The sequence below is a fragment of the Myotis lucifugus genome, unplaced genomic scaffold (genome assembly GCF_000147115.1).
Source record: "Myotis lucifugus unplaced genomic scaffold, Myoluc2.0 scaffold_140, whole genome shotgun sequence".
Classification (NCBI taxonomy): Eukaryota; Metazoa; Chordata; class Mammalia; order Chiroptera; family Vespertilionidae; genus Myotis; species Myotis lucifugus.
In genome coordinates this window covers 1,384,207-1,411,582 of record NW_005871188.1, presented here as the reverse complement: position 1 = coordinate 1,411,582, position 27,376 = coordinate 1,384,207, and the positions used below count along the sequence as shown (strand labels likewise).

The window sequence follows — 27,376 nt, the reverse complement described above, 5'->3', positions numbered from 1 at the left end:
AAAAACAACTAAAACAAACAACAACAGAGAGGACGAGGAAGGAAAAAAAAAAAAACATTCTTTTTTCCCACCAACAGAAGAGAGGGAGAAGGAATAAAAGCAATTTTTTTTTTATATCACACCAAAAAAAAAAAAAAGACGCGACCTCTTTTTTTTCCCACAGAGCAGGGCTGATCAGGGGCTTGGGGCGCTGCACCCTGTCACACAACAGAGCACAGGGCGATCAGGGGGTTGGGGAGCTCCCCCCCTATCAGGCACAGAGCAGGGCTGATCAGGGGGTTGGGGCGCCTTCCCTGTCACGAACAGAGCAAGGCGGATGGGGAGGTTGTGGCCCCGCCCCCTGTCACACACAGAGCCGCAGGGCGATCAGGGGGTTTGGGCGCTGCCCCCTGTCACGCTGATCCCGGTGCTGGGAGGCATATTACCCTTTTACTATATAGAATAGAGGCCTGGTGCACGGGTGGGGGCCGGCTGGTTTTCCCTGAAGGGTGTCCTGGATTAGGGTGGGGGTCCCCACTGGGGTGCCTGGCCAGTTTGGGTGAGGGGCTGAAGCTCCCAACCGCTCCTTTTTTTCTTTTTTCTTTTTTTATTCTGGGCCAGCTTTAGCTCTGAGGCCTCGGCTGCTGAAAGCCGGTTTCTGGCCTTTGTTTTTCCTTCTGTATTTGATACAATGTTGCGGTCAGGCTGGCTGACTGAAAGCTTGTTTCTGGGGTTTTGTTTAGCTTCTATATTTGCAACATAGTTGCAGCTGAGAGGCCAGCAGCGGCAGGCGGGGAACGTTGGAGTCCGCCTTCACTGGAGCAAGCAAGCCTCCCTGTTCGCTTCAGTGCATGGCTTCCAGCCGCCATCTTGGCTGACAGTTAATTTGCATAAGGATATGCTGATTAGCCAATGGGAAGGGTAGCGGTGGTATGCTAATTAGCATGTTTCTCTTTTATTAGTGTAGATTATTACCTTATTTTCCATACAAACAATTGTAAACCTACTTTAGCCCACCCTGTATATGACAGTTCCTTCCACTTCCTCCCCTTTCTTTTTATAAATGGCATTTCAATACAGGCAGAGCTCAAAGACACTGCAGGTTTAGTTGCAGTCCACTGCAACAAAGCAGGAAGCATAATAAAGTCAGTCACAATCTTTTTGCAAGTAGAGGTTCTTGCTTTCAATTTGTAATAAAATGCCACCTATGTGAAGTGCAGTAAAACAAGGTATGCCTACACAGACTTTAGGGTTGACAGCATGTGTTTCTCTCTAGCTCCTTTATTCCCTTAAACTGCCATGGGCTTGATTACACTGTGGTTCACCTTTCTTCACTGTTGTTGCAAGACTGCTCAGGTGGTACTGTTTACTCTGTACTGCATCACCTCAGGAGGCATTTGATATCCACTTGTTCTCTATTAGTGTTACAGTAATAGTGTTTCTAAATCACTGGGTATTTTCGTTCCTAAAAGCTTATCCGATACCACATATTCACGACAATGTGCATGTGGTGACCAAGCTACCAGGTTAATCCAGAGTTAACAGAGGCAACAGAAGTTATCAATTAATGGTCAGAGAAGCAGGGAAGGAATTGTTCCTTCCGTAGATAAGAGGCCAAAAAGTAGAGAAGGATTTGACTATAGATGGAGAGGAAGCCAGAGGACAAATAAGATGTTCAAAGAACAAGATACCAGGTTCCAATTACGGTTCTAAAAGATATTTTACACACTTGTACCAATAAATGTTTCCAAATAAATTCAGAAAACCCAAGAATTCTTTATTTTATGATGTTAGTTTACCAAACACCTTATAAAAATTTCTACCTTTCTTGCTTAAAAGCAAGGTGCTGCTCTCTAAGCCAAAGGTTCCTAACTAGACTACAAAGTGGGTTATCCTTGGAACTTTAAACTACTGAGGCATGGCTCCCACCCAATCAATTCTGATTCAATGGGTTTAAGGCAGCGGTTCTCAACCTGTGGGTCACGACCCCTTTGGGGGTCAAACGACCCTTTCACAGGGGTCGCCTAAGACCATCGGAAAACACATATATAATTACATATTGTTTTTGTGATTAATCACTATGCTTTAATTATGTTCAATTTGTAACAGTGAAATTGGGGGTCACCACAACATGAGGAACTGTATTAAAGGGTCTCGGCATTAGGAAGGTTGAGAACCACTGGTAAGGTGAAGACCAGGTATTATTTAGACAGTATTATTCAAAAGTCTTTCCAGGTGACTCTAATATGTAGCCATAATTGAGAACCACTGCTCTTAGCTAAGGTTAACAATAGCAGCAATATTTACTAAGCATGTGTTGTATGTTATATACTGTTCTAAGTACTTTAAATAATGAGTTCATTTGCTATTTTATAAGTGAGGAAACAGAGAGGTCAGGTAACTTGCCCAGGGTCACAAAGCAAGCTAACAGCAGAGTTAGAAGTAAATATCAAGAAGTTTGAATCAAAAGCCCTTGTTCTTAATGACCATGATATACTGGCCTCCTAAGCATAAATTATATTTGTATTCTTTAATTGCAAATAAAATGATCAAAGAAAAAAAATTAGATAGTTAACTTTCTCCTTAGAAATATTACAGTGGCATTTTGTTGCAAGGGTACGAGCACAGGCTTGTTACAAAAGTAAATAAACAAACAGATAAATATTGTCTCTTCCCAAAAGATTCAAATTTGAGATTCACACAGGCTTTCAATAATTTCCCACATTATTATCCATATAGTATAGTTATTCAATCGTAAGTATCAAAAATTGCTTTAGTTGTAAAACTCAGGCAATAATGTATTACATGTACATTTATAAGAAAATTTCCTACCTATTTCAGTTCTGCTAAGTCCAATTCCATTATAAATTCTCAAGTAATTTAAATGACAAGAATCAGAATCTTCAATGTCAAAGTCACCAAATTTGATGCGCAATCTTTCTCCCATCTTTACACGAATCTCCCATTCACAAACGGTGCTGTTGGGATAGGTCTGTGGGTAGTTTATGGACATAAGGGTTCCACTTTCAGGGCCTAGTACAGTGTGTCCACATCCATCACCTTTAAAAAGAATTAAAAGAACAATAAATTATTCTTACATCTTTAACTTAAACTGTAAATACATAGGATTTTAAAAAATGTATTCTATTATATATTTTATACTACCAATACTTTCTTTACACAAGATAAAAAAGATGACATAGTTCTTAGGATATCTATATACAAGAGCCAAGAGAGCCAGGTTAGGTAAAAATAATCAATAATTAACTTTATAATTTTTGAGTTCAAAGGACCTTCCAATCTGAATTAGAAGTAAACATAATTTGGCAAAAAATATATATACATGTCATAAATCCAAACTTGAAGAATATCAATTCATAGTAATTATTTTTTAATATATTTCTTTACTGATTTCAGAGAGGAAGGGAGGAGAGATAGAAACATCAATGATGAGAGAGAATCATTGATCGGCTGCCTCCTGCATGCCCCCCACTGGGGATCGAGCCCGCAACCCAGGCATGTACCCTTGGCCGGAATCGAACCCAGGACCCTTCAGTCCGCAGGCCGACGCTCTATCCACTGAGCCAAACCAGCTAGGACCATAGTAATTATTTAAAGTAAATGAAAACTATAAAAATGAAAGTATGTGACTAGTTTCATCTATTCATTTACAAATATCACAAACCTCTTCTAAAATCTGTGAGGTGAATGATTTCTGAAAGTACTTACTATATACTAAAGATAATGCAATCACTGATTATATGACACACTGCACGACATGTCTTCTTGAAGGCATTAAAGCAATATTTATTGAAGTATAATTTTATATTCTACTGAAATTCGACTTTTAGTAATCCCTCTGCAAAAGCCTCATTGTTTCCCTACAAAATGATGAGAAAATGTTTATTTAAAGATTAGGGGAAATGACCTTAATATCTTGGTAGTAGCATTATTTGTTCTAGAAATTTCTTCAGAAATTGGATATGAAAACTCAGGTAACTTAACACATTGTTTGTAAAAATAAAATATGTACATCCGTTCCTTTCTTATGAAATGTGTTATTTTACTGGGCAGGAGACATGCACTATTGATGAGAAGGGTTTCAGCTGCTGCTCCAATTCTACAGTTTAGCATTCCTTAATGACAGGATTCAAATACATTCTTTTTAATAGGAAGATTAATACATCTTTTTAAAATGATAGTATTTTCCCGTTCAAAAGAGCTATTGATAATCATTGTTTGGAATAGTTTGGTGCTTGCACAGAAAAACAACATTGAAAGTGACACTGCTGGGTTTTAATCTTAATATGGATAGAGATGGCTGTCATAGAATGTTCTGTTATCTTACCATTATCTTGAATTATTATTTTTAAGAACAATGTAGAACTGGTATCATTTAGAACAGATGAAAGCTTTAACGGCCTATGAATAAGAACTTAACATAGTATCTAGCAAGTAGTAGTTGCAAAGTAAATGTTTATTAATGTTTATTAACCTACTAGAGGCCCGATGCACAAAATTCGTGCAGGAGTAGCCCTTCCTTCCCCCGGCTGCAGGCATTGGCTTCCCTCTGGCACCCAGAACCTGGGCTTCCCTCACAGCCCCGGCTTCATCCAGAAGGTCGTCCGAAAGGACGTCTGGTCTAATTAGCATATTACACTTTTATTATTATAGATGAAATAATTTCAATCTTGTCTCAAAACTACCTTTAATGAAGAAACAACAGCTCTGGACCTAGATTCTGATGACTATGCTTCAAATCCTTTGTTGATAAAGAATTTTTATTCTCAAATCCATATGAGTACTGTTACTTAAGCTACTTTTAAAGGTTAGTCAGTATTTACAATCTGGCTTCCTACATAAATCTCTCTCCTATAAAGCTTAGCTTTTAGGGAGAAACCAAGATGGCGGCATAGGTAAACACCGGAAATTGCTGCCTCCGACAACAACTTCAAAAATACAACTAAAAGACAGAACGGTCATCACCCAGAACCACAGGAAGGCTGGCTGAGTGGAAATTCTACAACTAGAAGGAAAGAGAAGAGCACACAGACTCAGAGGAGCTACGAAAGTAAAGTGCAGAGGTACGGAGGCTCCGGCGCGAGGGGAAAGGGGCTGGCACCTGAGGACGCGGCTGTCTTTTTGCATCGGGAGGGAGTCACAAGCTCCCGACTGCTCTGAACTCCGGTTCCGGGAAATCTCTGGGGTCCCAGAGCTCATACGGGGAGAAACTGGACAGTCTGGCAGCAGGCAGAACTCGGAACTTGAAGATGGCTTTCCCTCAGAGGTGCTGGCAGCAATTACCGGGACACTGAGATGTGCGGCCCCTTAGGGCAGGGCTGAGGATCAGCCATAGCTGCTTGCTCCGCCCTGTTGATTCCGAGACCCCGCCCCATCCAGGCTGCTGCAAAGGCTTTTGCATATGAATGCCCGGGTCCTTTGCAACCTGAAAATTACCTAACAAATTGCAGCTGGGCCAGACAGACCCAGAACTTCCAAGAGAAGGCCCAAGGCTTCACAGCAGCTTGCATTGCTTCACAGCTGGGCCTCATCTGGGCACCCCCAAACCCCCCAAAAAGGAAGGGGAATCTGCATATCTCTTTGTAGCTCTGGATGGGTAACCTCAGGAAGAGGCTTAATTAGCACCTCCTTAGATCCAAGAGCCAGTGTACCCAGTGGTCAGAGTGGGACCATCCAGATTACAACTCCTCAGATTCATAAGGAACACACTCAGGGGGCAGACTCAGTGAGCACCAAAGCCCCACTGAAGCAAGTCTTGCTCCAGAAGGGTGTCTTCAGCACAGAAGTTCTCCCACTGCAGACACAGCTGATTCTCACTGCCAATTGGCCTGGAGGTCAATTCCTCCCAGTGACACCTAAAACAATCAAGGCATAACTACAACAAGACTGTGCACAAAGCCCACAAGGGGGTGCACCAAGAGTGTCCACCTCAGGTAACTGGGGAGGCTGAGCCACTGGGCCCTGTAGGACACCTAGCACACAAAACCACTCTACCAACACAGGGAAGCAGACAAAATGCGAAGACAAAGAAACAGGTCACAAATGACAGAAATGGAGGACAGCAAACGACTGGATATAGAGTTCAAAACCAAGTTTCTAAGATTTTTCAAGAATTTTACGGAAACCGCCGATAAATGTAGTGAGATCCTCAAGAAATCTAGTGAGACCCTCGATGTTGTGATAAAGGACCAACTAGAAATTAAGCATACACTGACTGAAATAAAGAATATTATACAGACTCCCAACAGCAGACCAGAGGATCGCAAGAATCAAGTCAAAGATTTGAAATACGAAGAAGCAAAAACCACCCAACCGGAAAAGCAAAATGAAAAAAGAATCCAAAAACACGAAGATAGTCTAAGGAGCCTCTGGGACAACTTCAAGCGTACCAACATCAGAATTATAGGGGTACCAGAAGAAGAGAGAGGGCAAGATATTGAAAACCTATTTGAAGAAATAATGACAGAAAACTTCCCCTACCTGGTGAAAGAAATAGACTTCCAAGTCCAGGACGCGCAGAGAACCCCAAACAAAAGGAATCCAAAGAGGACCACACCAAGACACATCATAATTAAAATGCCAAGAGCAAAAGACAAAGAGAGAATCTTAAAAGCAGCAAGAGAAAAAAAGTCAGTTACCTACAAGGGAGTACCCATAGGACTGTCACCTGATTTCTTAACAGAAACCATGCAGGCCAGATGAGAGTGGCAAGAAATATTCAAAGTGATGAATAGCAAGAACCTACAACCAAGATTACTTTATCCAGCAAAGCTATCATTCAGAATTGAAGGTCAGATAAAAAGCTTCACAGATAAGAAAAAGCTAAAGGAGTTCATCACCACCAAACCAGCATTATATGAAATGCTGAAAGGTATTCTTTAAGAAGAGGAAGAAGAAAAAGGAACTCTTACCATTTGCCACAGCATGGATGGAACTAGAGAGCATTATGCTAAGTGAAATAAGCCAGTCAGAGAAGGATAAATACCACATGATCTCACTCATTTGTGGAATATAATGAACAACATAAACTGATGAACAAGGGCTGATCCAGAGATGGAGAGGCATTGATTGGACTGTCGGGCCTTGGAGGGAAGGTAGGGGAGGGTGGGGGTAAGGGGGAAAGATCAACCAAAGGACTTACATGCAAGCATATAGGTCTAACCAATGGACACGGACAATGGGGGGGTGAGGGCATGAGCGGGGGGAGGGGTAGGGGGTAACGTGGGTATAAGGACACATATGTAATAGCTTAATCAATAAAAAAATATATTAAAAAAATCTCAAAAAAAGTACAAAAAAAAAAAAAGCTTAGCTTTTAATCAGTGTGAAACTTTACCTATCTTCTACACCTCCTTTCATCCTATACACAAGAACTAGGCATACCAACTCAACAAAATAATAATGCATAAAGGCACCATAAAATAAACATATGAATTTTTGTGTGATACACCCACTGATATTTTGCAAATATAAAACTTAGAATGTGATACAAATCAGAGAAAACACACACACACACACACACACACACACACACATAAATTTTTCCTGAAACTATCATGAAAATACCTTGAATATCTCTGTTGGAGATCATCTAAATTGGAAACATAGGAATATAAAACCCTCATTGTGAAAATAAATGAATTATAATGTAAGTAACTTTTGAACAATCATTAACATTTTTCCTTAGAGAAAAAAACAAACAACTACCCTAAGATAGAGTTTCTAACATGAAACTAGTCTGAAATGTTCTCTTATCATTGAAAAGATAAATACATGCTTTCTGGAAGTGTTTTGATCTTTAAAATGTAGCCACTGAATAAATGAAGTAACTCAAACTATAAATGTATTTCTTTTAGGAAACAGAAACTAAGGCAGCTTTTTCCGTGGCTGGAAGTGTTGATGGATTTCAGAAAGCCAAGAATTTCCTATTAACAGCTGAATTCTTGACTTAGTAATGGCAGGTTGCTGCATTTAATGTATTCCCCATAGGCTGTTACTTAAGGTTGTGATTTTAAAATGGATTTTACAGAAAGTATAAGCAGAGTGTTAGTAGTAATTTTTGTCTTATGTTCATATTTCTGTTTGAGTCTCAATAATACATACACAAAACATTTCTTGTCCTTTCCTCCATAAAGCATATACTTTCTACACAAGTTAACACAGTAAATACTACTTGATGAAAAACAGGACTTTAGTGAGCACACTGATGAAGAGAACAATTAAATGGAGCTGTCCTTTTTCAGTATCTTGTGTAGGGGGAGGGCACCAACAGTCCACAAGTAATGTGCCAAGAATGTTTTAAAATATGTGATGGAGTTCAGAGCTTCCTCCTCTTGCAAACAAGATGATATGCACCAGAAACCAAGGTTAAAAGTCTTAAGTCTACCGCAATGAACAAATTTGAATGTTGCATATTTCAAAGACTACTTGATAAGTTTAACCTGACGAGATAAATAGCTTAGCTGGCCAGGTTGAACACCTACTGCTGAGGTATATGTTTAGAATATTCTAGTTAGAAAGGGAATGCTGGGCTTATACTCATTAGACCAGTTTGCAAATGCTTTTCTCTGTTATTTTACATTGTGACTCCACCATTCTAGCATGTACAGGGTCTTGACTCACTAAAGAGTCCCAACCTAATACAGTCTGAAAAAAAACAACACACTGCACTAGGCATCCAAAGGTCATAATGTTCAACTCTACAATCAAAGAAAGATCTTGACCTCACTTTTACTCCCAAATTAGAAAAAGTGCTCCCAGGTTATTTTTACAGCTCTTAAAAGTAAAGCCTATTCTATACCAAAATACTTAAAATATTATAAAGTAAAACCAAAATCTGGAAATATTCTTTATCAACAAATCACCAATGTACAGGGTGGGGCAAAAGTAGGTTTACAGTTGTAAGAGAAACAAGAGTTTATTCTTGTATTATTATGTTTGCCGCACCCTATACTTAGAGCAATGGTTCTTAACTGGGGTGGGGAGAGGCTGCCACAGGAGTGATTGTACCTCTCATTTGGCAATGTCTGAAGACATTTTTGGTTGTCACAACCAGAGGGTGGGGTGCTACTGGCATCTAGTGGGTAGAGGCCACGGATGCTGCTAAAACATCTTACAATGCACAGGACAGGCCTCTAGAATAAAGACTGGACCATCCTAAATGTCAACAGTGCCTAGGTTGAGAAACGGGACTTAGAGCAAAGATTAGAAGATCCGGATTAGTTCTTGGCTGGGTTTCATTTGGCCCAAGGGTTATGCTGTTCTATTTGCTATGGGTACAACCCAGGAAATAGTTTCTCCTCAGAGGTCAGCAGTTATACTTAAGAGTTTTATGTTTACACTTCCCAATTTTTCAAACAAATAAATGGAATGCTTTGTTTTTAAGTTAAAGAAAAAAAAAATCCTTCTTATTAGTCTACAACACTCAAATGATTTTTTCTGTTGCTAATAAGGTCATGAGTAATAAATAGTCCCTAAATTTTCTGCTTAGCTTTGTATACTGGGAAGAATAATGATCTATGGCCAGGCTGTATTACCTACTCTTACTCATTTCACAAGGCAGAAATGACAAAAAGAGCATAACTACTACTGGAAGCATAGCTTTCCAAATGGATATCATAGGAGCAAGCCATACACTCTCATCAACAATTCCAATATCACCAATTCTTTCTCCATCACCACCACCACCAACACCACCACCTGTCAACTTCTCCTTCTCTAGAAAACTGTAACTGACCATAAAGGTAGAAGCCTGATAATGTAATTTCTGAATTTTACTTTAGTGGAGAAAAAACATTGGAATTTGATCTTACTGCTCCTTTGCTTGGCTGCAGATTTAACCAGGGGATTACTCACAGAACATGTGTTCACTTCCTCTGAAGAGTGTAAGGTCATATGTGTTAAGCCAGATACAAATTTTGATATTGTTCCAGGAAAATAACTGAATTTTTTTTTCTTTCGCTTCTTATCCCCAGAGAAACCAAAAGGAACAAAAGGAACATTAAACACATTTAAATGACAATGAATTTATACAAAAAGAACACATGGCTTATTTTAGGCTGCTCCAATCAACTGGGGTTTTTTGATAAACATGTGCTTATGATGCTGATTTCATGCGACCCTCCAACCACCCCCATATATTAGTCACATTACTACTAATAAATAATGTAAATTCTTATTTTTTGAATTATATTAATATGAACATGGTGTACCTTCTAAAAATACTTTAACAATAGCAAATACAAATGCAGAAAGCTTGCACATATGTGAAAACTGTAGAGCAATGAAACTTTCATTAGAGTCACTGTAAACTAGGAAAGGTTTATACTTTTCCAGTGGGTGTTCAAGAATTTCTTTACCACTGTGAACTAGTGTGTCTGATTTCACTTCCTCTAAGTGTCACTTCTGTCACGTCTTATAATACATCTGTGAGATCTTATAATCAACTGAAAAAGAGACAATTAGAGAGTAGAAAGGCGTTCAAAAGAATAACTTCCAAGTCTTAACTAATATATCCTATTTCATTTGGCTAAAAATGAAGATTTTTAATGCTAGGCCAGAAGTATTATATCAGTCCTATTACTGTAAGACTTTTAAAGTTGCATGACTACAAAACTTATATAGATAATTCAAGGTATCACTTTAATTTCACTCAATATTTTTTAATATTGCATAGGATAGATATGCACTGAGAGCCTAAAGAGAGTCACTGTGGATATTTTTAGAAAAAGAAATTCATTACTTTTTAAGCCCAACTTCATCTCTGCATTAAAGATAGATAATTTATAAAACTGAGTAACATAAAGGAATGTGAGATGTATAAATCCTCTTTGACCCCCAAATCATAAACTACTTAGAACAGAATGTGAAGCAAATGGTCTCTGGTGTCATACAATGAACTTACATGCCGCATCTATCACTCACTGTAACCTCTTAAGAAGGTAATTTATTGTTGCTAAACCTCAGTTTTATAAAATAGGGATACTAACAACTCAAACCACATAGGATAAGAATTAAATAAGATAGTGTATGAAAAGACCTAGTATCGAGAGGCTAACCCAAAATAAAGTGCTCAATAAATGTTTGAGTACTAGTATCATCCTAAAAAGACCTGAAAGGCTTTGCCCATCATATATAGATGCAGCACGCTTGGCCATAATCTAACTAAAGTAAAAGAAAAAAGGCCCTTTAGTTTGGAAAATTTATAGCAGCTTTAAAGCTTCAACTGTGTCTTATGAAAAGTATAAATTCATTAGAAAGTAATTCTCATTAACACTCTCCCCTATGACATCTACTTCACTTCAGTTACTCACTTGCAGGACCGCAACATGGACTTTGTTTTTGCCATTATCGAAGTCTGCTTCCACCTCTGAAATCTCAAAAACTTTAAGGGCTTACTCTACTGGTCAGTCTCCTGACCTTTCAGCTCTCTTACACCCACTGCACACTTTCTGTGAACTTAGCATCTCTCTTTTCTCCCCATCTATTGTGTCCTGGCCTCATTTATTTTCCTAGCCAGCCTGGACCTCATGTCCACTGGATTTAACTACACTCTTCTGGTACATTCATTTCCTAGCTACCATGTCCTTCTTGAATATCCTGGCAAGCCCTCCCTCCTCCCCCTCCCCCCCCCCCCCGACCCTGAATCAAATGATCTCGCTTTGTCAAGGAACTGAGCACCACTGTAATAAAAGGAATCACAAAATCCAAGAGATATGTGTCATTAGAGTAATCTAAGATGGGTACCTAAAACTACTCAGTAGTCTCACATTCAGTGGTTCTCAAAATTTAGTCTCCACTGGAAACACCTAAGGTTCCAAGGCCCTCATCCCCATAAATTCTAATAAATGTCGAAAAATTACCTGGAACTTGCCCTAGCCAGTTTTACTCAGTGGATAGAGCGTTGGCCTGCAGACTGAAGGGTCCCTGATTCGATTCCAGTCAAGGGCACATGCCTGTGTTGCAGGCCCGATCCCCAGTAGGGGGTGTATAGGAGGCAGCCAATCAATGATTCTCTCTCATCATTGAGGTTTCCATCTCTCTGACCCTTCCCCTCTGAAATCAATAAAAATATATTTTTAAAAAATTACCTGGAAGTTGGAAATAGGGGGAAAAAAACACACAAAAGGAAAGCAGCATATCCTTTAAATGTCATAGAGGCCAAAAGCTACCCAAGAATTATAGGGCAAAATACTTAGTTAGACTTACTATTTATCATTGATTAAAGGTCTCAGTCTTGGTTACATGTTAACTGATAAATTGTTGCTAGGTAGAGATGCATATAATTTCTGTGCAGGTGAAAAAGTAATCCTAAAAGTGACAGTTTATGGCCTTAGTGACCATTAACCAAATTTAGCCATCTAGCCTAGAAATCATATCCTAAGATTGCCTATAAACACCTAACTTCTCAAATACTCCTTGGACAGGTTATGATATCTTCGTTATGACGGGTTCCCTCATTAGTGAATGAGTTAAATAAAATCTTTGATATGTGTTCATTTTATACTTGTATAACAGTTATGATTTGACTTTTTTTTTAAAACAAATTTTACATTGTAAGATACTTCTCCAGTGGGGTCTAGGATCTGTACTTTAACAAATCTTAAAATACTAACAGCAATAACAACAAAAACCGTACAGAAAAAACCACCTTTCCACCCAGTGTCCCTTGACATTTACCATCTTCTTTTTCACTTTTCCTTTCTTTTACAGAGATTTCTTTAGTTCTTTATTCTTCATATCTTACTTCTTTGCCTCCCACTCTAGTTTTAATGAACTACAATTCAGCTTCCAGACAGCTGTGCCTCCCAAAATAGTATGTTCAAGTCCTAATTTCTGATACCTGTGAATGCAACCTTATTTGGAAATAAGGTCTTTGCAAATGTACTCAGGTTAAGATACTGCCATACTGAACCAGGGTAGACTCTAATCCAATGACTGGTGTCCTTATAAGAGGAGGAAAATTTGGACACAGATACAGACAAGAATACCATGCAACTATAGAACCAGAGAATGGAGTGATGCAAAAGACCACCAAAGACTGCTACCGTCAGAAGCTAGGGAGAGTCAGGGATCCTCATCTAGGGTCTTTGGAGCAAGCATGGCCCCGTTGATACCCTAATTTTTACAATGCTAGCCTCTAGAATTATGAGACAATACATTTCTGTTGTTTTAAGCCATGTAAGTTTGTGGTAATTTGTTATGGTAGCCCTAGGAAATGCAGACTTACCTCTCTAATGAAACTATTCACTAAAGCAGTCAGTTTCCAAGCTGTCAAAACTCAACGGATGCTTTTCTATACTTATCATTTGTGATTTTTCTACAGCAACTGGCATTGCTGGCCTTTCTTGCCCTCCCATATTTCTTCCTTCCTTCATACCTTCCCTCCTTCATTCTTAAAACTCTCCTTCCCTCTCTTAGCTCTTCCAACTCTGCCCTTGCAACTTTTCTGGCATCCTAGCTGACCTGGCTTCTTACTGCTGATGCTGCTGTTCTTCAGAGCTCTTTTCCCCACTCTTTGTATTCTACTGGAGCAACCTCACCTACTCCTAAGATTTCAGTTACCACTGAAATGGAGGAAGCTCCAAAGCCTCCAAACAGTTTTCTTAGTCCTCAAACTTGTCACCTACTTAAACATTAAGCACCTCTGCTAAGAAGTTCCACTGCATTCAAACTCAACGTGTCCCAAGTATTCAAGGAACATTTTCCACAGGCCAGGCACTGTAGTAGGTGCTATGAATAACAACAAAAATGAGAGACAAAGCCTTTGTACTTATAGTCTGCAATACAGTAAGACAGACATAGCAAGTAATTTCATGGACAATGAGTACTATGAGGAAATAATGAGGAAGTTTATGCATGTGTGTCTGTGCAGGATAAATAGCAGTTAACTAGGTAGAAATCCTGGGTGAAGGAGGTGGAAAGCAGGGAGAACAGGATTGCAGAAATGAAAAAATTTAAAAAAGCATTTTAACCTTTGCTCTTTCGACTTTAACTGGTCATTATGTTTTATACCTTCTATCTCCTCAATATCTCTAAATTTAGTCCCCCTGAACAAGTGCAGGCCCCTGTTTCCACACTTCCTAATCTTTCCTTCCTCTAACCTACTATCCACACTCCTGCTGGTGTTTCTGAAACACCAACTGGGTCATGTAGGTCCCTTATTTAAAAATCCTTCCACTATTTTCCACCGAGAAGACAATAAAAGTCAGATTCTCCAGCAAGGATACGAGGTCTGTTATCTTTCCCCTACCCCCCTTCCAGTCTCATTTCCTGACTTTCCCCACAACCTCTTTGCTCCAGCTGCAGAACTATGGGTGACTGCATGCTCCAAGTTCTCTCCTCTGAGCCACTGCACATGCTATTCCACCCTGCCAAGAACAACATGCTTCCTCTTCTCATCCATCTAGCAAATTCAATGTTATCTCTTTTGAAAAACATGCTGAAAGTCTTGGTCTTTCTATTTCTATTATCAGAATCTCTTTACTGTACTTAATATGCTTAATTACATTTTATTATTGATTTCAGAAAGGAAGGGAAAGGGAGAGATAGAAACACTAATGATACAGAGAATCATTGATCAGCTGCCTCCTGAATGCCCCACACTGGGGATCGAACCCGCAACCTGGACATCTGCCCTGAGTGAGAATCAAATCAACCTCCTGGTTCATAGGTCAATGTTCAACCATTTAGCCATGCCGGCCAGGAACATATGCATTTTTATGTCAGTTTACCATACCAATCTGTAAAACTCTGTTAGGCAGGCATACACACAGAAATAGGGCATACTAGGTTCTTAATACATGCTGTTGAATTTAGAAAAATAATATACCCAAACAAGCCAGTGGTAGGCACTTGATAGCAAGTAATTTAGTACAAAGTACACAGGCTTTGGAATTAGACAGACTTGGATTTAAATTCTAGCCATACCAACTTTGAGATCCTGGGCACTTAACCTCTAAAAGCCTCCATATCTTCACCTGTACATGGGGATACCACCTCCTATATCCCAAGGTACCGCTGAGGGTTTGGTAACAACTGCTGTAAAATATAGTGGCCAACGTGAGGCCAACTCACCCTTCCCTCTGATTTCTGGACCTTGTACATTAGGGGAAATTCCAAAATCTCTCCAGTGTTGAAGCTATCAGCCTGAAGGATTGCCAAAGCCATGATTCTGTGCATCCACAGAAAGCCAGACTGAACCAAGAGACAAAAATGCAGCTGAATCCTTGGTGCCTGAGGCCCAGCTGCATTCCTGCTTTCCCCTTGGCTTAGCATGGTTCAGCTCTTCCCAAGACTCCACAATGTGATCTTAGAATCCTTCTAATACTTTTCCCTTCCACAGTAAGCAGATTTAAACTTCTGTTCCCTATGACCTCGAGAGTCCTAACTAAAACACGTATCTTCCACCTATGCAACAGAATGTCTCTCTCAGGCCTATAAAGTTAGCTTCTAGGAACCAAAGAGTAACTAGAAACAAGGGTATGCCAGAAAGAAAGAGATAAGCCATGAGCCTGACAACATATCAACAGAAGTTGGAGAGAGAAAGCAGATGTGAAAAGGAAGGTCAAAGCCAGCATTAAGGTCTGCGTGGATATAGAGGCCAGGTAAAAAATATCTCAGGAGAACAATCACACCTTGCTGTCATGTTCCTCTACTGCACAGTCTGACCCCTTTCACTGAACTAGAAGTGGAACTTCCCTAAACAATACCTGGGATGGGGATAACAGAAAGATGGAAAAGATCTGGGTCTCATTAGAAAGCAAGTATTTGAAGATGGAGATTTTAACTACAGAGTAGGAAAAAGAGAAACAAAATTTTCATTCATACATCGATTCACTCATTGAACAAATATTTACCAGCTACCCAAACAGATTTGATCCCAGCCCTCAGACATTCTAGAGAGATGCATTACATATTTAATAACACTGAGAGTGGTAAGTACTGTAAATCCCAAAGTAGACATGGCTAGTATTTAAATCCAGGTGTGTCTGACTCCAAAGTCTCCATACTTTCAAAGTCCACCATGCTAAAAAATAATAAAGACAGACAAAGCTCTCAGGTTTTGGAGAGTAAAACAAACAAACAAAAAAAACCAACAAAACAAAACTGACAGTTTAAATGACAGTTACAGTACAGTAGAAGCTAGCCTGCAAGGGTTAAAAAGGAAATCATCATTAAGAAATACCTGCTGTGTGCCGGACATTAAGAAATGTACAGCACTAGTGTAGCCTACTTTTTAGAAAGCTTGTCACTGAAAAAAAAGCTGAGCTATAAGGTACCTGAAAAGCAAAAAGCTCAAAAGAAAGATGTGCAAAAGCAGGTGGTGTTTTGAGCATGTTCCCAGGCATAGAATAAGAAGCACCACAGAAATTTAAATTATACTACAACACAACATATATTCCCTGATGAAGCAGTGCTCTGGAAAAGGAGGAGAGGTGAGGCAGGAGGCAAAGCTCTACTGTGCAGGGATGAGGACAAGGGAGAGAGGAGTTTAGCTCTACAAAGTGGGACAGTCATATGCTGCTGTTGAGCAGTAATTCCCATTTGAGATCTGATTAGCAGTCCTCTTTTGTGGCATATCTAATCACAACCGACACATGGCTTTCTCCAGTAATCTTGAGATATCCTAGATCTGAGAAAGCAGACATTGGGGATTGGCACCTGAGCCTGCATGGGATCTGTCAAGGACCATTGAAAAGCATCACTGAGATGATAGACTAGGTTGGTAAGAGACAACTGAACCTACAGATGGACAAATGGACTGGGTGAAGATGGAGGAACCTATGGCTGATGCCACACCTAATATCTCAGGTACAAACTCCTCAGTCTGCCCACAATGGAAAGTCCTCCATATTGTTCCCACTGACCTTTCCAGCCATTGTTTCTCATTATTTTCCTGACACCAGATTACCAAAGCTACCCAAGCGTTTTCCAGGCATTTTAGCTGGTGACTAAAAAGAAAGCAGGCAACTACTAGAACCAAAAATAGGAAACTCTTATAATTGTGGAGGTAACTCTTCAAATGAGAATTTGAAAGAGAACAAAGGAGTGCACCCAACTTGCTGACATTGATTTAGGCTGTCACTGTTCTTTAGGATGATCTGACAGGTGGGCACAGGAGTGCTTTCTAAGAAGTAGCCATGGGTATATTCAGAGTTCCAGTTAAAGGAGGACCCCTCTCATCAAGGGAGTGCAGCAGAAGTCTAGCTCCTGGGAAGAGGATGGCTGGGAAATGCTGGGCAAATGTTAGACCCTGAGCAAGTAGGCTCAAGAAATGGCTCTATTCCCATGAGTCTGAGAAGCCAGTCTCTTGGACTGCCCACTAACTGTGGGGATTAGACAAAGAACAATGGTGTGAAGGGCATGAAGGTGTCCAGGGACTAACACCAAATAATGTACTTAGGGCAGCAGATTCACTCTAGAAATGGGCCGTTCGTTAGTATACATTTCTTGAATGACAGACATCATACTAATCATTAAAAATAAGAAAATGAATAAAACTCTGTACCAGGAACAAATATTTAAAATAGTGTCATTAAAGAATGAACAGAAATAACTGGAAAGTACTAACTTGAAATGCATGTTTGGTGATGGTTAGAAGGGAATGAGACCAAAGAAGGATCTTTGAAGGATATTTAAGAGTTTACCAAGTAGACAAGGAAAGTAAAGGCATTCCAAGTAGAGAGAATGGCATATATAAAGATGTCGATAGAGGGAACAAGGCAAGAAGAGTATAAAATTATATATAAGGAGAATAAAAAGTAGTTCAGTCTTACACCTGAACAATAAAGCACGAGGGTTGCTGGCATGAGATTAATAAGTCAAAGAGGAAGAGAGGGATCAGACTGAAAAAGTTATACAGATGTAGGCAAAAGTAGGTTTACAGTTGTGAACATGTGAAAGTTTATTATTTAATATTTTCCATACAAACAACTGTAAACTTATTTTTGCCTACCCCATATTTGTAACATGCAGAGGTTTAGATTTTATCTTATAGGTGACAAAAGAGCTGCTGGCCACACTATGGTAGTATTAACTTGGCTCCAAGAGGGCAGGCAGTACCACAGTGCATAGAACCATAGCCCACAAACACTTGCCCAATAATTGGGCAGGGATACAGGACATGGGGCTCAAGGAAAAAGTGGTAGGCCAAGACCAGAGGCCTGCTTCCAGACTCCTTGCTGTTCTGATGATGTGATCTTTACTCTTCAAATGTCTGCCATCACTGTGGACTAGGAATTGAGCAATTCTTTAAACCTCAGCCACTTAAAACTACTTTATCAGCAAAGCTTCTCCTACTTTCCTAGGTGGTGTGAGCTCTCTTTCCCTCATAAACCCACAGCATTTCTATATATATTCCAACTTGGAGATTATTTCCCAAACTATAGGTTCTCTAAAAACAATGACAATGTTTATTACTCTTCTCTGAATGTCCCTGGACTGTACTGGCATATGTGAACACTCTCCTGGGAGCTCATAATTGAAATTCCTTCATGCTGACAGCTCTTAATGAGAGAATGATAAAGAGCACCAGCATCTTCTCTTCGATACTAAGCAATTCAGCTTTGACTGCAAACTTGCCTGCACCCTACTCAGAAAAAGCCATGCAGGAAACTATGGGCCTACCCCTTAGAAAGCAGTGGAGGGAGCGTGCACCTTGGTGGGATCTTCCCCAGAATTCAAGTAGTTAATTGAAGTTTTTCTCCCAACTACATACCTTCAGACCTAGCTGATGTTTTAGCAGCCTTTTAATACCACCCATTATCCCACCGGCTTCATAGACAGCATTAATTAAATACTACTTTATTTGAATATCTACAGGTATTTTCTGTCCTCATGGATTATATTGATTTAATCCACATAATCTGGAAAATTAGCATGATGTATGTTTCTAAACTAATATTTTGAATTGACATACAGCAGGTCCTCAAATAACATCTTTTCTTTCAACATCGTTTTAACATTGATGAGATGCCAAAACTTAACACTGTTTATATCAATTAGCCTGTGGTAAAATTGGTTTTGTTAATACATCATTTCACTTAAAGTTGCAGAAGCTATCCACATCATTAAGGACTTACTGTACTTTCTCAAAGATCCTATCCTGAGTGAAGAATTTAATCCAGTGGAATAAAGAAAATAATGTAATAGCAGTTCTGAACAATATAGTAATCTATATATATAAAAGGCTAATATGCAAAGCATCCCCTCGGGAGTTCTACTGGGAGTTCAATCGCTCACTATGACGTGTGCTGACCACCAGGAGATGGTGCAGAACAAAGGAAGGCCCCGATTGGCCCTGATTGTCGGCCAGGCCTAGGGACCCTACTCGTGCATGAATTTCGTGCACCGGACCTCTAGTTACTTCATAAATAATAAATATCTTGTAAGAAATTTTTACATTTTTAAGTTTTCGTCTTGTATTTTGTAAGTACGCTTATAAAATGTTAGCTTATAAATTAATTTTATTTGCTTTTATTGATTTTAGAGAGGAAGAGAGCCAGAGAGATGGAAACATTGATGAGAGGGAGACAACATCAATCAGCTGCCTCCTGAAGGCCCCCTACTGGGGGGTCGAGCCCCCAAGCAACCAGGGCATGTGCCCTGACAGGAATCTATCCGGTGACCTCCTGTTCATGGGTCAACGCTCAACCACTGAACCACACCGGCTGGGCATAAATTAATTTTCACATGCTATGTCTACAGAACATAGCACACAGGTATTAAAATTACATCCATGTAAGATTATGTAGGTATGTAAATATGGAATAGAAAGGAACATAAAAAGGAACACAGGTCGATAAATTAGGGAGTAGAATTGCGGATAATTATCATTTAAGTTTTTTTTGGTTTTGAGTAACAATCATTGTTATCTGCACAATATTTTAAAAATAAAGTACTACAGCCAGAATGTTGTCCTAAAATAAAGTGAATCTAAGAACCACACAAGAAAAAGTGAATCTAAGAACCACACAATTCATACTTCAACAATCACATTTAGTAAATATCATTATCTCTATAAAGCTCTTCCTAATCCTCCTAATTTTTCATCATTCCACACCCTTCCAACTAATTTTTCATCATTCCACACCCTTCCAACTAATCAAGAAGTGGAAATAGAAACTACCTATGTGCATGCACTCAGTGCCCAATATTATCATCTGAATTTTCACATCCCAGGTGCACTTTATTAAATATAATCCTTAAATTTAAAATCTACCTCTATGTAAATCTAGCTTTTCCTCATCATACTGAAATACCATTATGCTTTCTGGAAATTAATTTATTTGTCATTTTATTTCTAGTACTGGTACTTTCATTTATACAAATTTCACTATTTTAAGATTTTTGATATTCATCTATAACCTGCAATTTTACAATTAATTTTTCATTTATAAGTTTAAAAAAAATGAGGATTTTAATCTGATCATTAGCATATGTGGAATATGTGCTATATTTCTACTATCCACTGTGCAAAATTAATCAGAAATATAGCAGAAAAAAGATGCTTTGATTTTTGCCTCTGAACAAAACTACATAAAGAATCTTAATGTTTTATCACACCAAGAAAGACAATGGAAAATTCTAAATTAACTTAATGTTAATACCAAAAATAATTACAAATGTTCTTTGCAAAGGGAGATGTGCTCTTCAATTTAGACAATTTACAAATATTGTTCAAAAATATTTCCCTGAATCGCAAGGAAATAAAAGCATTACTTGACACTATATAATTCCCCCACACACATTAGTTCCAAATACCATTGTGGAACTGAAATCTTTTTATAAAAGAATCTGATTTGTTTTATAGGTTTATTAAATTAGCAAGCAAAAATTTGTATCTTCACAAATATTTCACATTAATATTAATAAACAAGTCAGTTCTTAATGGATTTTAAAATTCACTCCACATTCAAATAATATTCTAACCCCAAAGATAGGCAAGCCTTCCATGATACAAATGAGGAAGCTGAGCTCCTGAGATGAGATGACACAAATTCCTACAATCATAATGTAAACCAGAGTCATAAATCATTCATAGGCGACCCTCGCTTTTCTATTAAGTAAATGTATTACAGTAGCCAATATGCAATCAGCATAAGTTTCACCAATTTAAGTGTTTTACAAAGATGTACATTTTATAGGGGGAAAAAAAACGGTTTCAATAAATAAAAAGTTTGAAGAGGAACGTAATATGAAATTTACAAATAAAAACACACAACTATAACCCATATCTAAAACACCACGATAGTAAAACAGATGTGAATAAATAGGTTAATGATATGAGATTGGTCAAAAAACATCTCTGCTGTTTTGAAAGGCTGATAAGTTTTCAGACCAATAGTAAGTTTTACTGAGCCAAATAAAAAGAAAAATCACTCTGTCAGCAGAAAACCTGAGGAATACTATGTATGGCATTAATTGAAATGAAGGTGATCTCTATTTCAAAATGATGTCTGAAAGATAAAACAAACAAACCAAAAAAAACCCCGAAGCAACATTCTACCTCTACATCTATAGGCTAAGACAAAAGTAGGCTTACAATTTTGAGTGCGCCAAACAGACTTTATTCTTGTATTATAATTTACTAATTATTTTATTATTTTCCATACAAACAACTGTAAACCTACTTTTGCTCCACTCTGCATATAACATGCATTCTACTTAGGCTGGTTGAGAAAAAAAATCTATCAAAAACATTTTACATAGCATATTTTTAATTCTGACTATATGCAAACTGCAATTTGAAGAAGCATAAGGAAGAAATTACCCACAACTGTATTAGCAAAAGACAACTGTTACCATTTTATTTCCTTCCAGTATTTTTCCTAATACTATGTAGACACTTCCATTATTAAAAATTCTATAGGTGTTTTAAACACTGCTTGTCATTCTGAAATTGCCTTCTTTTCAGGTTATGTAAGGAACACCAGTGGACCCTTAAAGCACATCTGTTAGACTACGAAGACTAGTTTAAAAGCAATTCCACCACAGACTGCATCAGGGTCCTTTGGGTAAGAAAATACAATTTTTAAAAATCAGGGAGTTGAAATCACACACAATTCCTGAGTTTTCAGGTGATATATACCTAATTGGTCCTTATTTTATCAGATAATTTAATAAGTTCAAGATTAGCAATGATGATCAGTTACAGCTAAGTTATACTTTCCCCTTGGCAAAACTCCTATGTACTATCATTTCATTTTCATTAAATTATGAAATAGTTATGAAGGGATTACAAAGTACTTATAAAATAGTCACGGGGATGTAAAGTACAGCATAGGGAACAGAGTCAAAAATATTGTAATAACTATATATGGTGGCAGGTAGGGCACTGGAAATATGGGATGGGAGGCAGAAAAATCACTTTGTAAAGGACAAAAGTGTCTAATCACTATGCTGTGCACCTGAAGCTAATACAAAATAATATTGAATGTCAACTGTAATTGAAAAATAAAATTATTAAAAAAGGAAAAAAAGGTATGTATTCTCCTATCAACCATAAGATATGACTTAATATTTACCCAATCAATTTTGAAGAACTAGAAATTAGGTCTTTTAAATTATCAACATCATTTCTATTTGAGTTTAATTTACATTGGTGTTTATATAAGACTAGAGGCCCGGTACACATCTGTGCACTGAGGGGGGGGGGGGGTGTCCCTCAGCCCCAGCCTGCGCCCTCTCGCAGTCCAGGACCCCTTCAGGGAATGTCTGCCTGCCTGCTTAGGCCCAATCCCTGGGCCTAAGCCAGCAATCAGACATCCCTCTTGCAGCCCGGGACCCCTTGCTCCTTACCACCTGCCTGCACCAGAGGCGGGAGAGGCTCCTGCTACCGCCGCTGCACTTGCCAGCCATAAGCTCAGCTTCTGGCTGAGCAGCGCTCCCCCTGTGGGAGTGCACTGACCACCAGGGGGCAGCTCCTGCGTTGAGCGTCTGCCCCTTGGTGGTCATTGTGCATCGTAGTGACCAGTTCCGTCATTTGGTCGATTTGCATATTAGGGTTTTATTATATAGGACTAGAGGCCCGGTGCACGAAATTCGTGGACGGGTAGGGTCCCTAGGCCTGGCTGGCCATCAGGGCCAATCAGTTCCCTGCCTCCTCCTTCCCTCGCTGCCCATGCTGTTACCATGCAGTTCCCCGCCTCCCAGCCTCTCCTCCTCTTCCTTCCCTTGCTCCCTCAGCACCCTGCCACCTCTGCTGGTCGCCCCGCCATTTTCCACGCCACCCCATGGTAGTCAGCACACATCATAGCGAGTGATAGAACTCCTGGTCTCCCAGTCGAACTCCTGAGGGGACAATTTGCATATCAGCCTTTTATTATGTAGGATAATACTGTGAGCCCAGCCGATGTGGTTCAGTGGTTGTGCATAGACCTATGAACCAGGTGATCACAGTTCCATTCCAGGTTGCAGGCCCATTACTGGGTTGCAGGCTCAATCCCCAGTAGGGGGTGTGCAGGAGGCAGCCAATCAATGACTGTCATCATTGATGTTTCTCTCTCTCTCTCCCTGAAATCAATAAAAACATGTTTTAAAAAAAGATAACACTGTGAAAAACACATTATTAGTTAAAATAATGGTCAGAACTGAAATAAAATATTGTTTAAAATGTAATGTTGCATGTTTAATTAGATCAGGCTTGTGAAATTCTAAAAACCAAGGCAATTGTCTCATTTGGGGGGAGACACGTAACATTCTACATTGTTCAAATATTTTTTTTAAAAAAACATGATATAAACACTTTGATTTGGAAATAAGCAAAACAGAGCATTCTGCTTAGGTAGTTATATTCCTTTCTATACCAAGGTACCTTACATTTTTTTGGTCTGTTTCCTATGTTTGAAATGGGATAACAATATCTATCTCAAACGTTTGTGGTGAGGACTGAGTTAATACATGTAAACCACTTGGTACTGTGCCTGCCACCAAGTAAGCCCCAGTAAGTGTCAGCCATATATAAGCCTGTTTTTGTTGTGTGCGTTTTTCCCTACTAGGAGGAAAATACAAGCACAGGCTCTAGGACTTCAATGAAAAGAAGGATTTCACACTCTAACTTATTAAGGGCCAATGTTCAAAAATTTACTGAAGATCATCTAAAACCTGAATGCTAAGCATCTACATTGCATAGAACTGCCTAAATCTAAAAGAGGTCCGTTTACCAAATATGTTTTTTTTTCCCTTACAGTTAGAGATATTATATCCCCATGTGCCTGTCAAAGTCTCAGCATCCTCACGACAGGCTTACGGCCAAGATTCCATACTTTACTGAAAACCCTATGAGAGCAACAGTAAGCTGGACTTAAACGTGGAGATCAATTAAATAATAACCTTCCCAGAAATAAGTAACAATCCTGCTCACTGGGAAATGCAATGGAAAATATGTTCAATAATGATGCCAAACGGATTCAAAAATTACGGTTCACCGCCTGAAAGAGTACAAAAAGGGTGGAGGGTGCATCAGCTCTGCATTCTCTTTCCATCACAGTGATTATTCAATAAACAATTTTGCTTGCTTCTTCCATAGGTTTTCCAAGGGTTGTAGACAGAAAAAAAAGTTTTGTCCCTTTCTGGACCATCTTACCCTTTTAACGTGGCAAGTCCCACTGAGGTAACATAGGAAGCTGCATTGGGTCAGAGCCAGCGTCGGACCCAGGCAATCTAGACTCTAGAATCTAGACCACCATCCAGACTAATCACCAGGGACTGTCAAGTACACTTCCTAAACCCAAGACTCAAAGATAACCAGGATTAATTTCATTCGCTGTTGAACCTGAGAACTTCCACAGAAGATAGTAGTTACCGCCACTTGCCTTTAATAGGTTGAAGGTGCTATTTAATTACCTTGCCTTTCTACTGTCTACTCATCCATTTAGCAATTTTAGCTTAACTTTAGGCGTCACGTCTCCAGTACATCTTTTTCCTCCCCCAAAGATTTTCCCTAAAAAATAATCCAATACCAAAAAGGCGGCCTTGATAGCAGGGTCTCGCTCCCCTCTTTTCAGGAAAATGAATGGCCTCGCCAAAAAAAAGTACAGCCGCGCCACGCTGGGGGGACAACAGGCTGATCCTAGCTTTGCCACTCAGCCTGGCGAGCGCCGGCCCCGGTCTGCCCACGCGCGGAAGGCACCCCGCACCTTCCCGGCGTGTGGCCGACTCGGCTCAGGGCCCGCAGCCCTGGCGCCCCGCAGGCTCTCCCCGCGCCCCCGCCGCCCGGGGGGCTCCACGCACCGCGCCTTCCCCGGGAACCACTCACCTTGCTGGGCTCCCGCGTCCTCGAGCAGCAGGAGCAGGACCAGTAAGAGCAGAAGGAACAGAGGCATAGGGGAGGAGGAGGAGCTGGCGCGGGGCGGGAGCGGGGAGGAATGGGAGTGGGGGAGCGCGGCCCCTGCGGGGGCGGCGGCCGCGGCCCGGACTCGGGGTTGGTACGGGCTGCGCCCGGCTCTCACCACCGTCCGGCTCGCCATCGCGGCGGCCGGCGGTCCGCCTGCATAGTGCGGGCGCCCCGGGAGTCCCGCGCGCCCGGGGCCGCGGCACCCACCCGGCAAGGAGGCGGCGGCTGCGGAGAGAGAACAAGCAGCGGCGCGCGCCTTGCTCCGCGCCGGGACCCCCTCCGCCCCTCACTCCGCTTTCGCTTCCTCTCAGGTCCCTTCCCTCCGTTCCCCACCCGAGACCCCAGGCCGGGATGCAGGGGAGGGAAGGGAAGGAAGCGAGTGCTGGAGGCGCGGAGAACGACAGCGACGGAGCTGGGCGGCGAGCCTCCCGCACTCCCGCGCCGCGTTCCTCAACCCTGCGCCCCGCTTGCCGCGCTCTCCCGCCGCCCCGGCTAGCTGGCAGGCAGGCCGGCCACAGAGCCCTCGCGCTCCCTCCAGCGCGCTCTGGCCACGCCTCCTCGGCCGCCTCGGCCAATCCGCCGTTAGCTCCGGTCCGTCTCCCCCGCGCCACCCAATCAACGCGCTCTCCCCTCAATCGACCAGTGAGCTCCGCTACCCACTACTCGAGCTCCACCGCCTCGCAGCTCTCTCCTCCAATCCCCTGAGGCCTTGGGAAGCGTCCCACCCGCCTCCCCCAATCTGGGTTCCGCCCCCCAAGCTCCGGCCCCCGGCGGCCCCCGCCAGACCCTGAGATTTGTTATTGTTGGGACCTCAGCCCAAGCAGATCCCGCTGAGGCGGCCGTCTGCTCCGGTCAATGACTTCCGGGACTTCCCCCATCCCGCTCTCCCAGCTCCTCAGGCTGTGCCTGCTCCTTGCTCCTCCCTCGCCGCACATCAGGCCACTGGAAGGGGTGGGAAACCTGGATTCTGGATGCTTTTAGCTGGGAGCTGCGTCTAAAGGATCTTTCTTTCTTTCCATTTCTTTCTTGTATAAAAAACAGCGTTTTGTTTTGTTTTTTTAAATAATAGCTACTGCCAATTGTTGCGGCCACTCCCAGGGACAGTAACAGATGAATGTACCCTGTTTCCAATGCCTTTTACTATATTATATTAGGGGGGAAACAAAAAAAGGATATAACAAGATTCATGCCGCCAAAGTAATTTAAACCTAGCATGCTGACATTCATTCAGCCCCGCTAGACTTGAACACCTGCAAAACCTGTGGTATGAGTTGTAGGAGTTGCACCCTGTTACACGGACATATTCCAGGATCTCGTGTTGGGACAGAGATGGAAATACATCGTGAAAGTCAGAATAAAATAAGTGCTAATTAGAGTCACAAACAATTTGATGGAGACTGTCAGGATAGTGTCACAAAAAGAACTGGGTTTTGGGAAAGCTGAATCCACCGGACTAGGAAGTGATTGGTTTTAGAGATGGGAGAAGTGCCATCCTGGATGTATTCCACATGGGCTCCTAAGGAGTATGGTGTCATTAATAAATACAGAGCACTGGAAAGGCGGAGCTGGTTGTGTGGGGAAATGAGTTAATTTTGGACATACTAAATTTGAGATGTCCTGTCTGCTAATGTGAAGCTATGGAGCAGTCAGGTGGACATTTTGGTCTAAAGCTTAGGATGAGGAATGCCTTGAAGTTATGGGGGAAAACTCATGAATAGATGTAAAAATCAAAACCATGGAAGAGACTGATATCCTCAAAATCTGAAAATTGTAAAGGACTTTGGAGGCCATCTTTTTCAACTCCCTGCAAATCCCTCATACATTAAAACTTCCTACCAAATTTATTTTAAAAGTATTTATTGGAGCCCCACCAGTGTGGCTCAGTGTTTGAGTGTCCACCTATGAACCACGAGGTCACCGTTTGATTCCAGTCAGGGCACATGCCAGGGTTGTGGACTCAACCCCCAGTGGGGGGTATGCAGGAGGCAGCCAGTTGATCAATGATTCTCTCTTATCATGGATGTTTCTATCTCTCCCTCT

General features: G+C 40.7%; 1 protein-coding gene across 1 annotated transcript in view; it reads right to left on the bottom strand.

The window, feature by feature from the left end:
• Positions 1-25,842, bottom strand: part of DCBLD2 (discoidin, CUB and LCCL domain containing 2) — an 88,920-nt gene extending 63,078 nt beyond the window's left edge. The window contains exons 1-2 of the mRNA XM_006094691.3: positions 25,259-25,842; positions 2,812-3,039 (exon numbers count right to left, since the gene is read on the bottom strand). Of these exons, the coding sequence (XP_006094753.1) occupies positions 2,812-3,039; positions 25,259-25,469 (439 nt within the window). The 5' untranslated portion in view covers positions 25,470-25,842. The remainder of the gene's footprint in view (positions 1-2,811; positions 3,040-25,258) is intronic.
• Between the last annotated feature and the right edge of the window lie 1,534 nt (positions 25,843-27,376).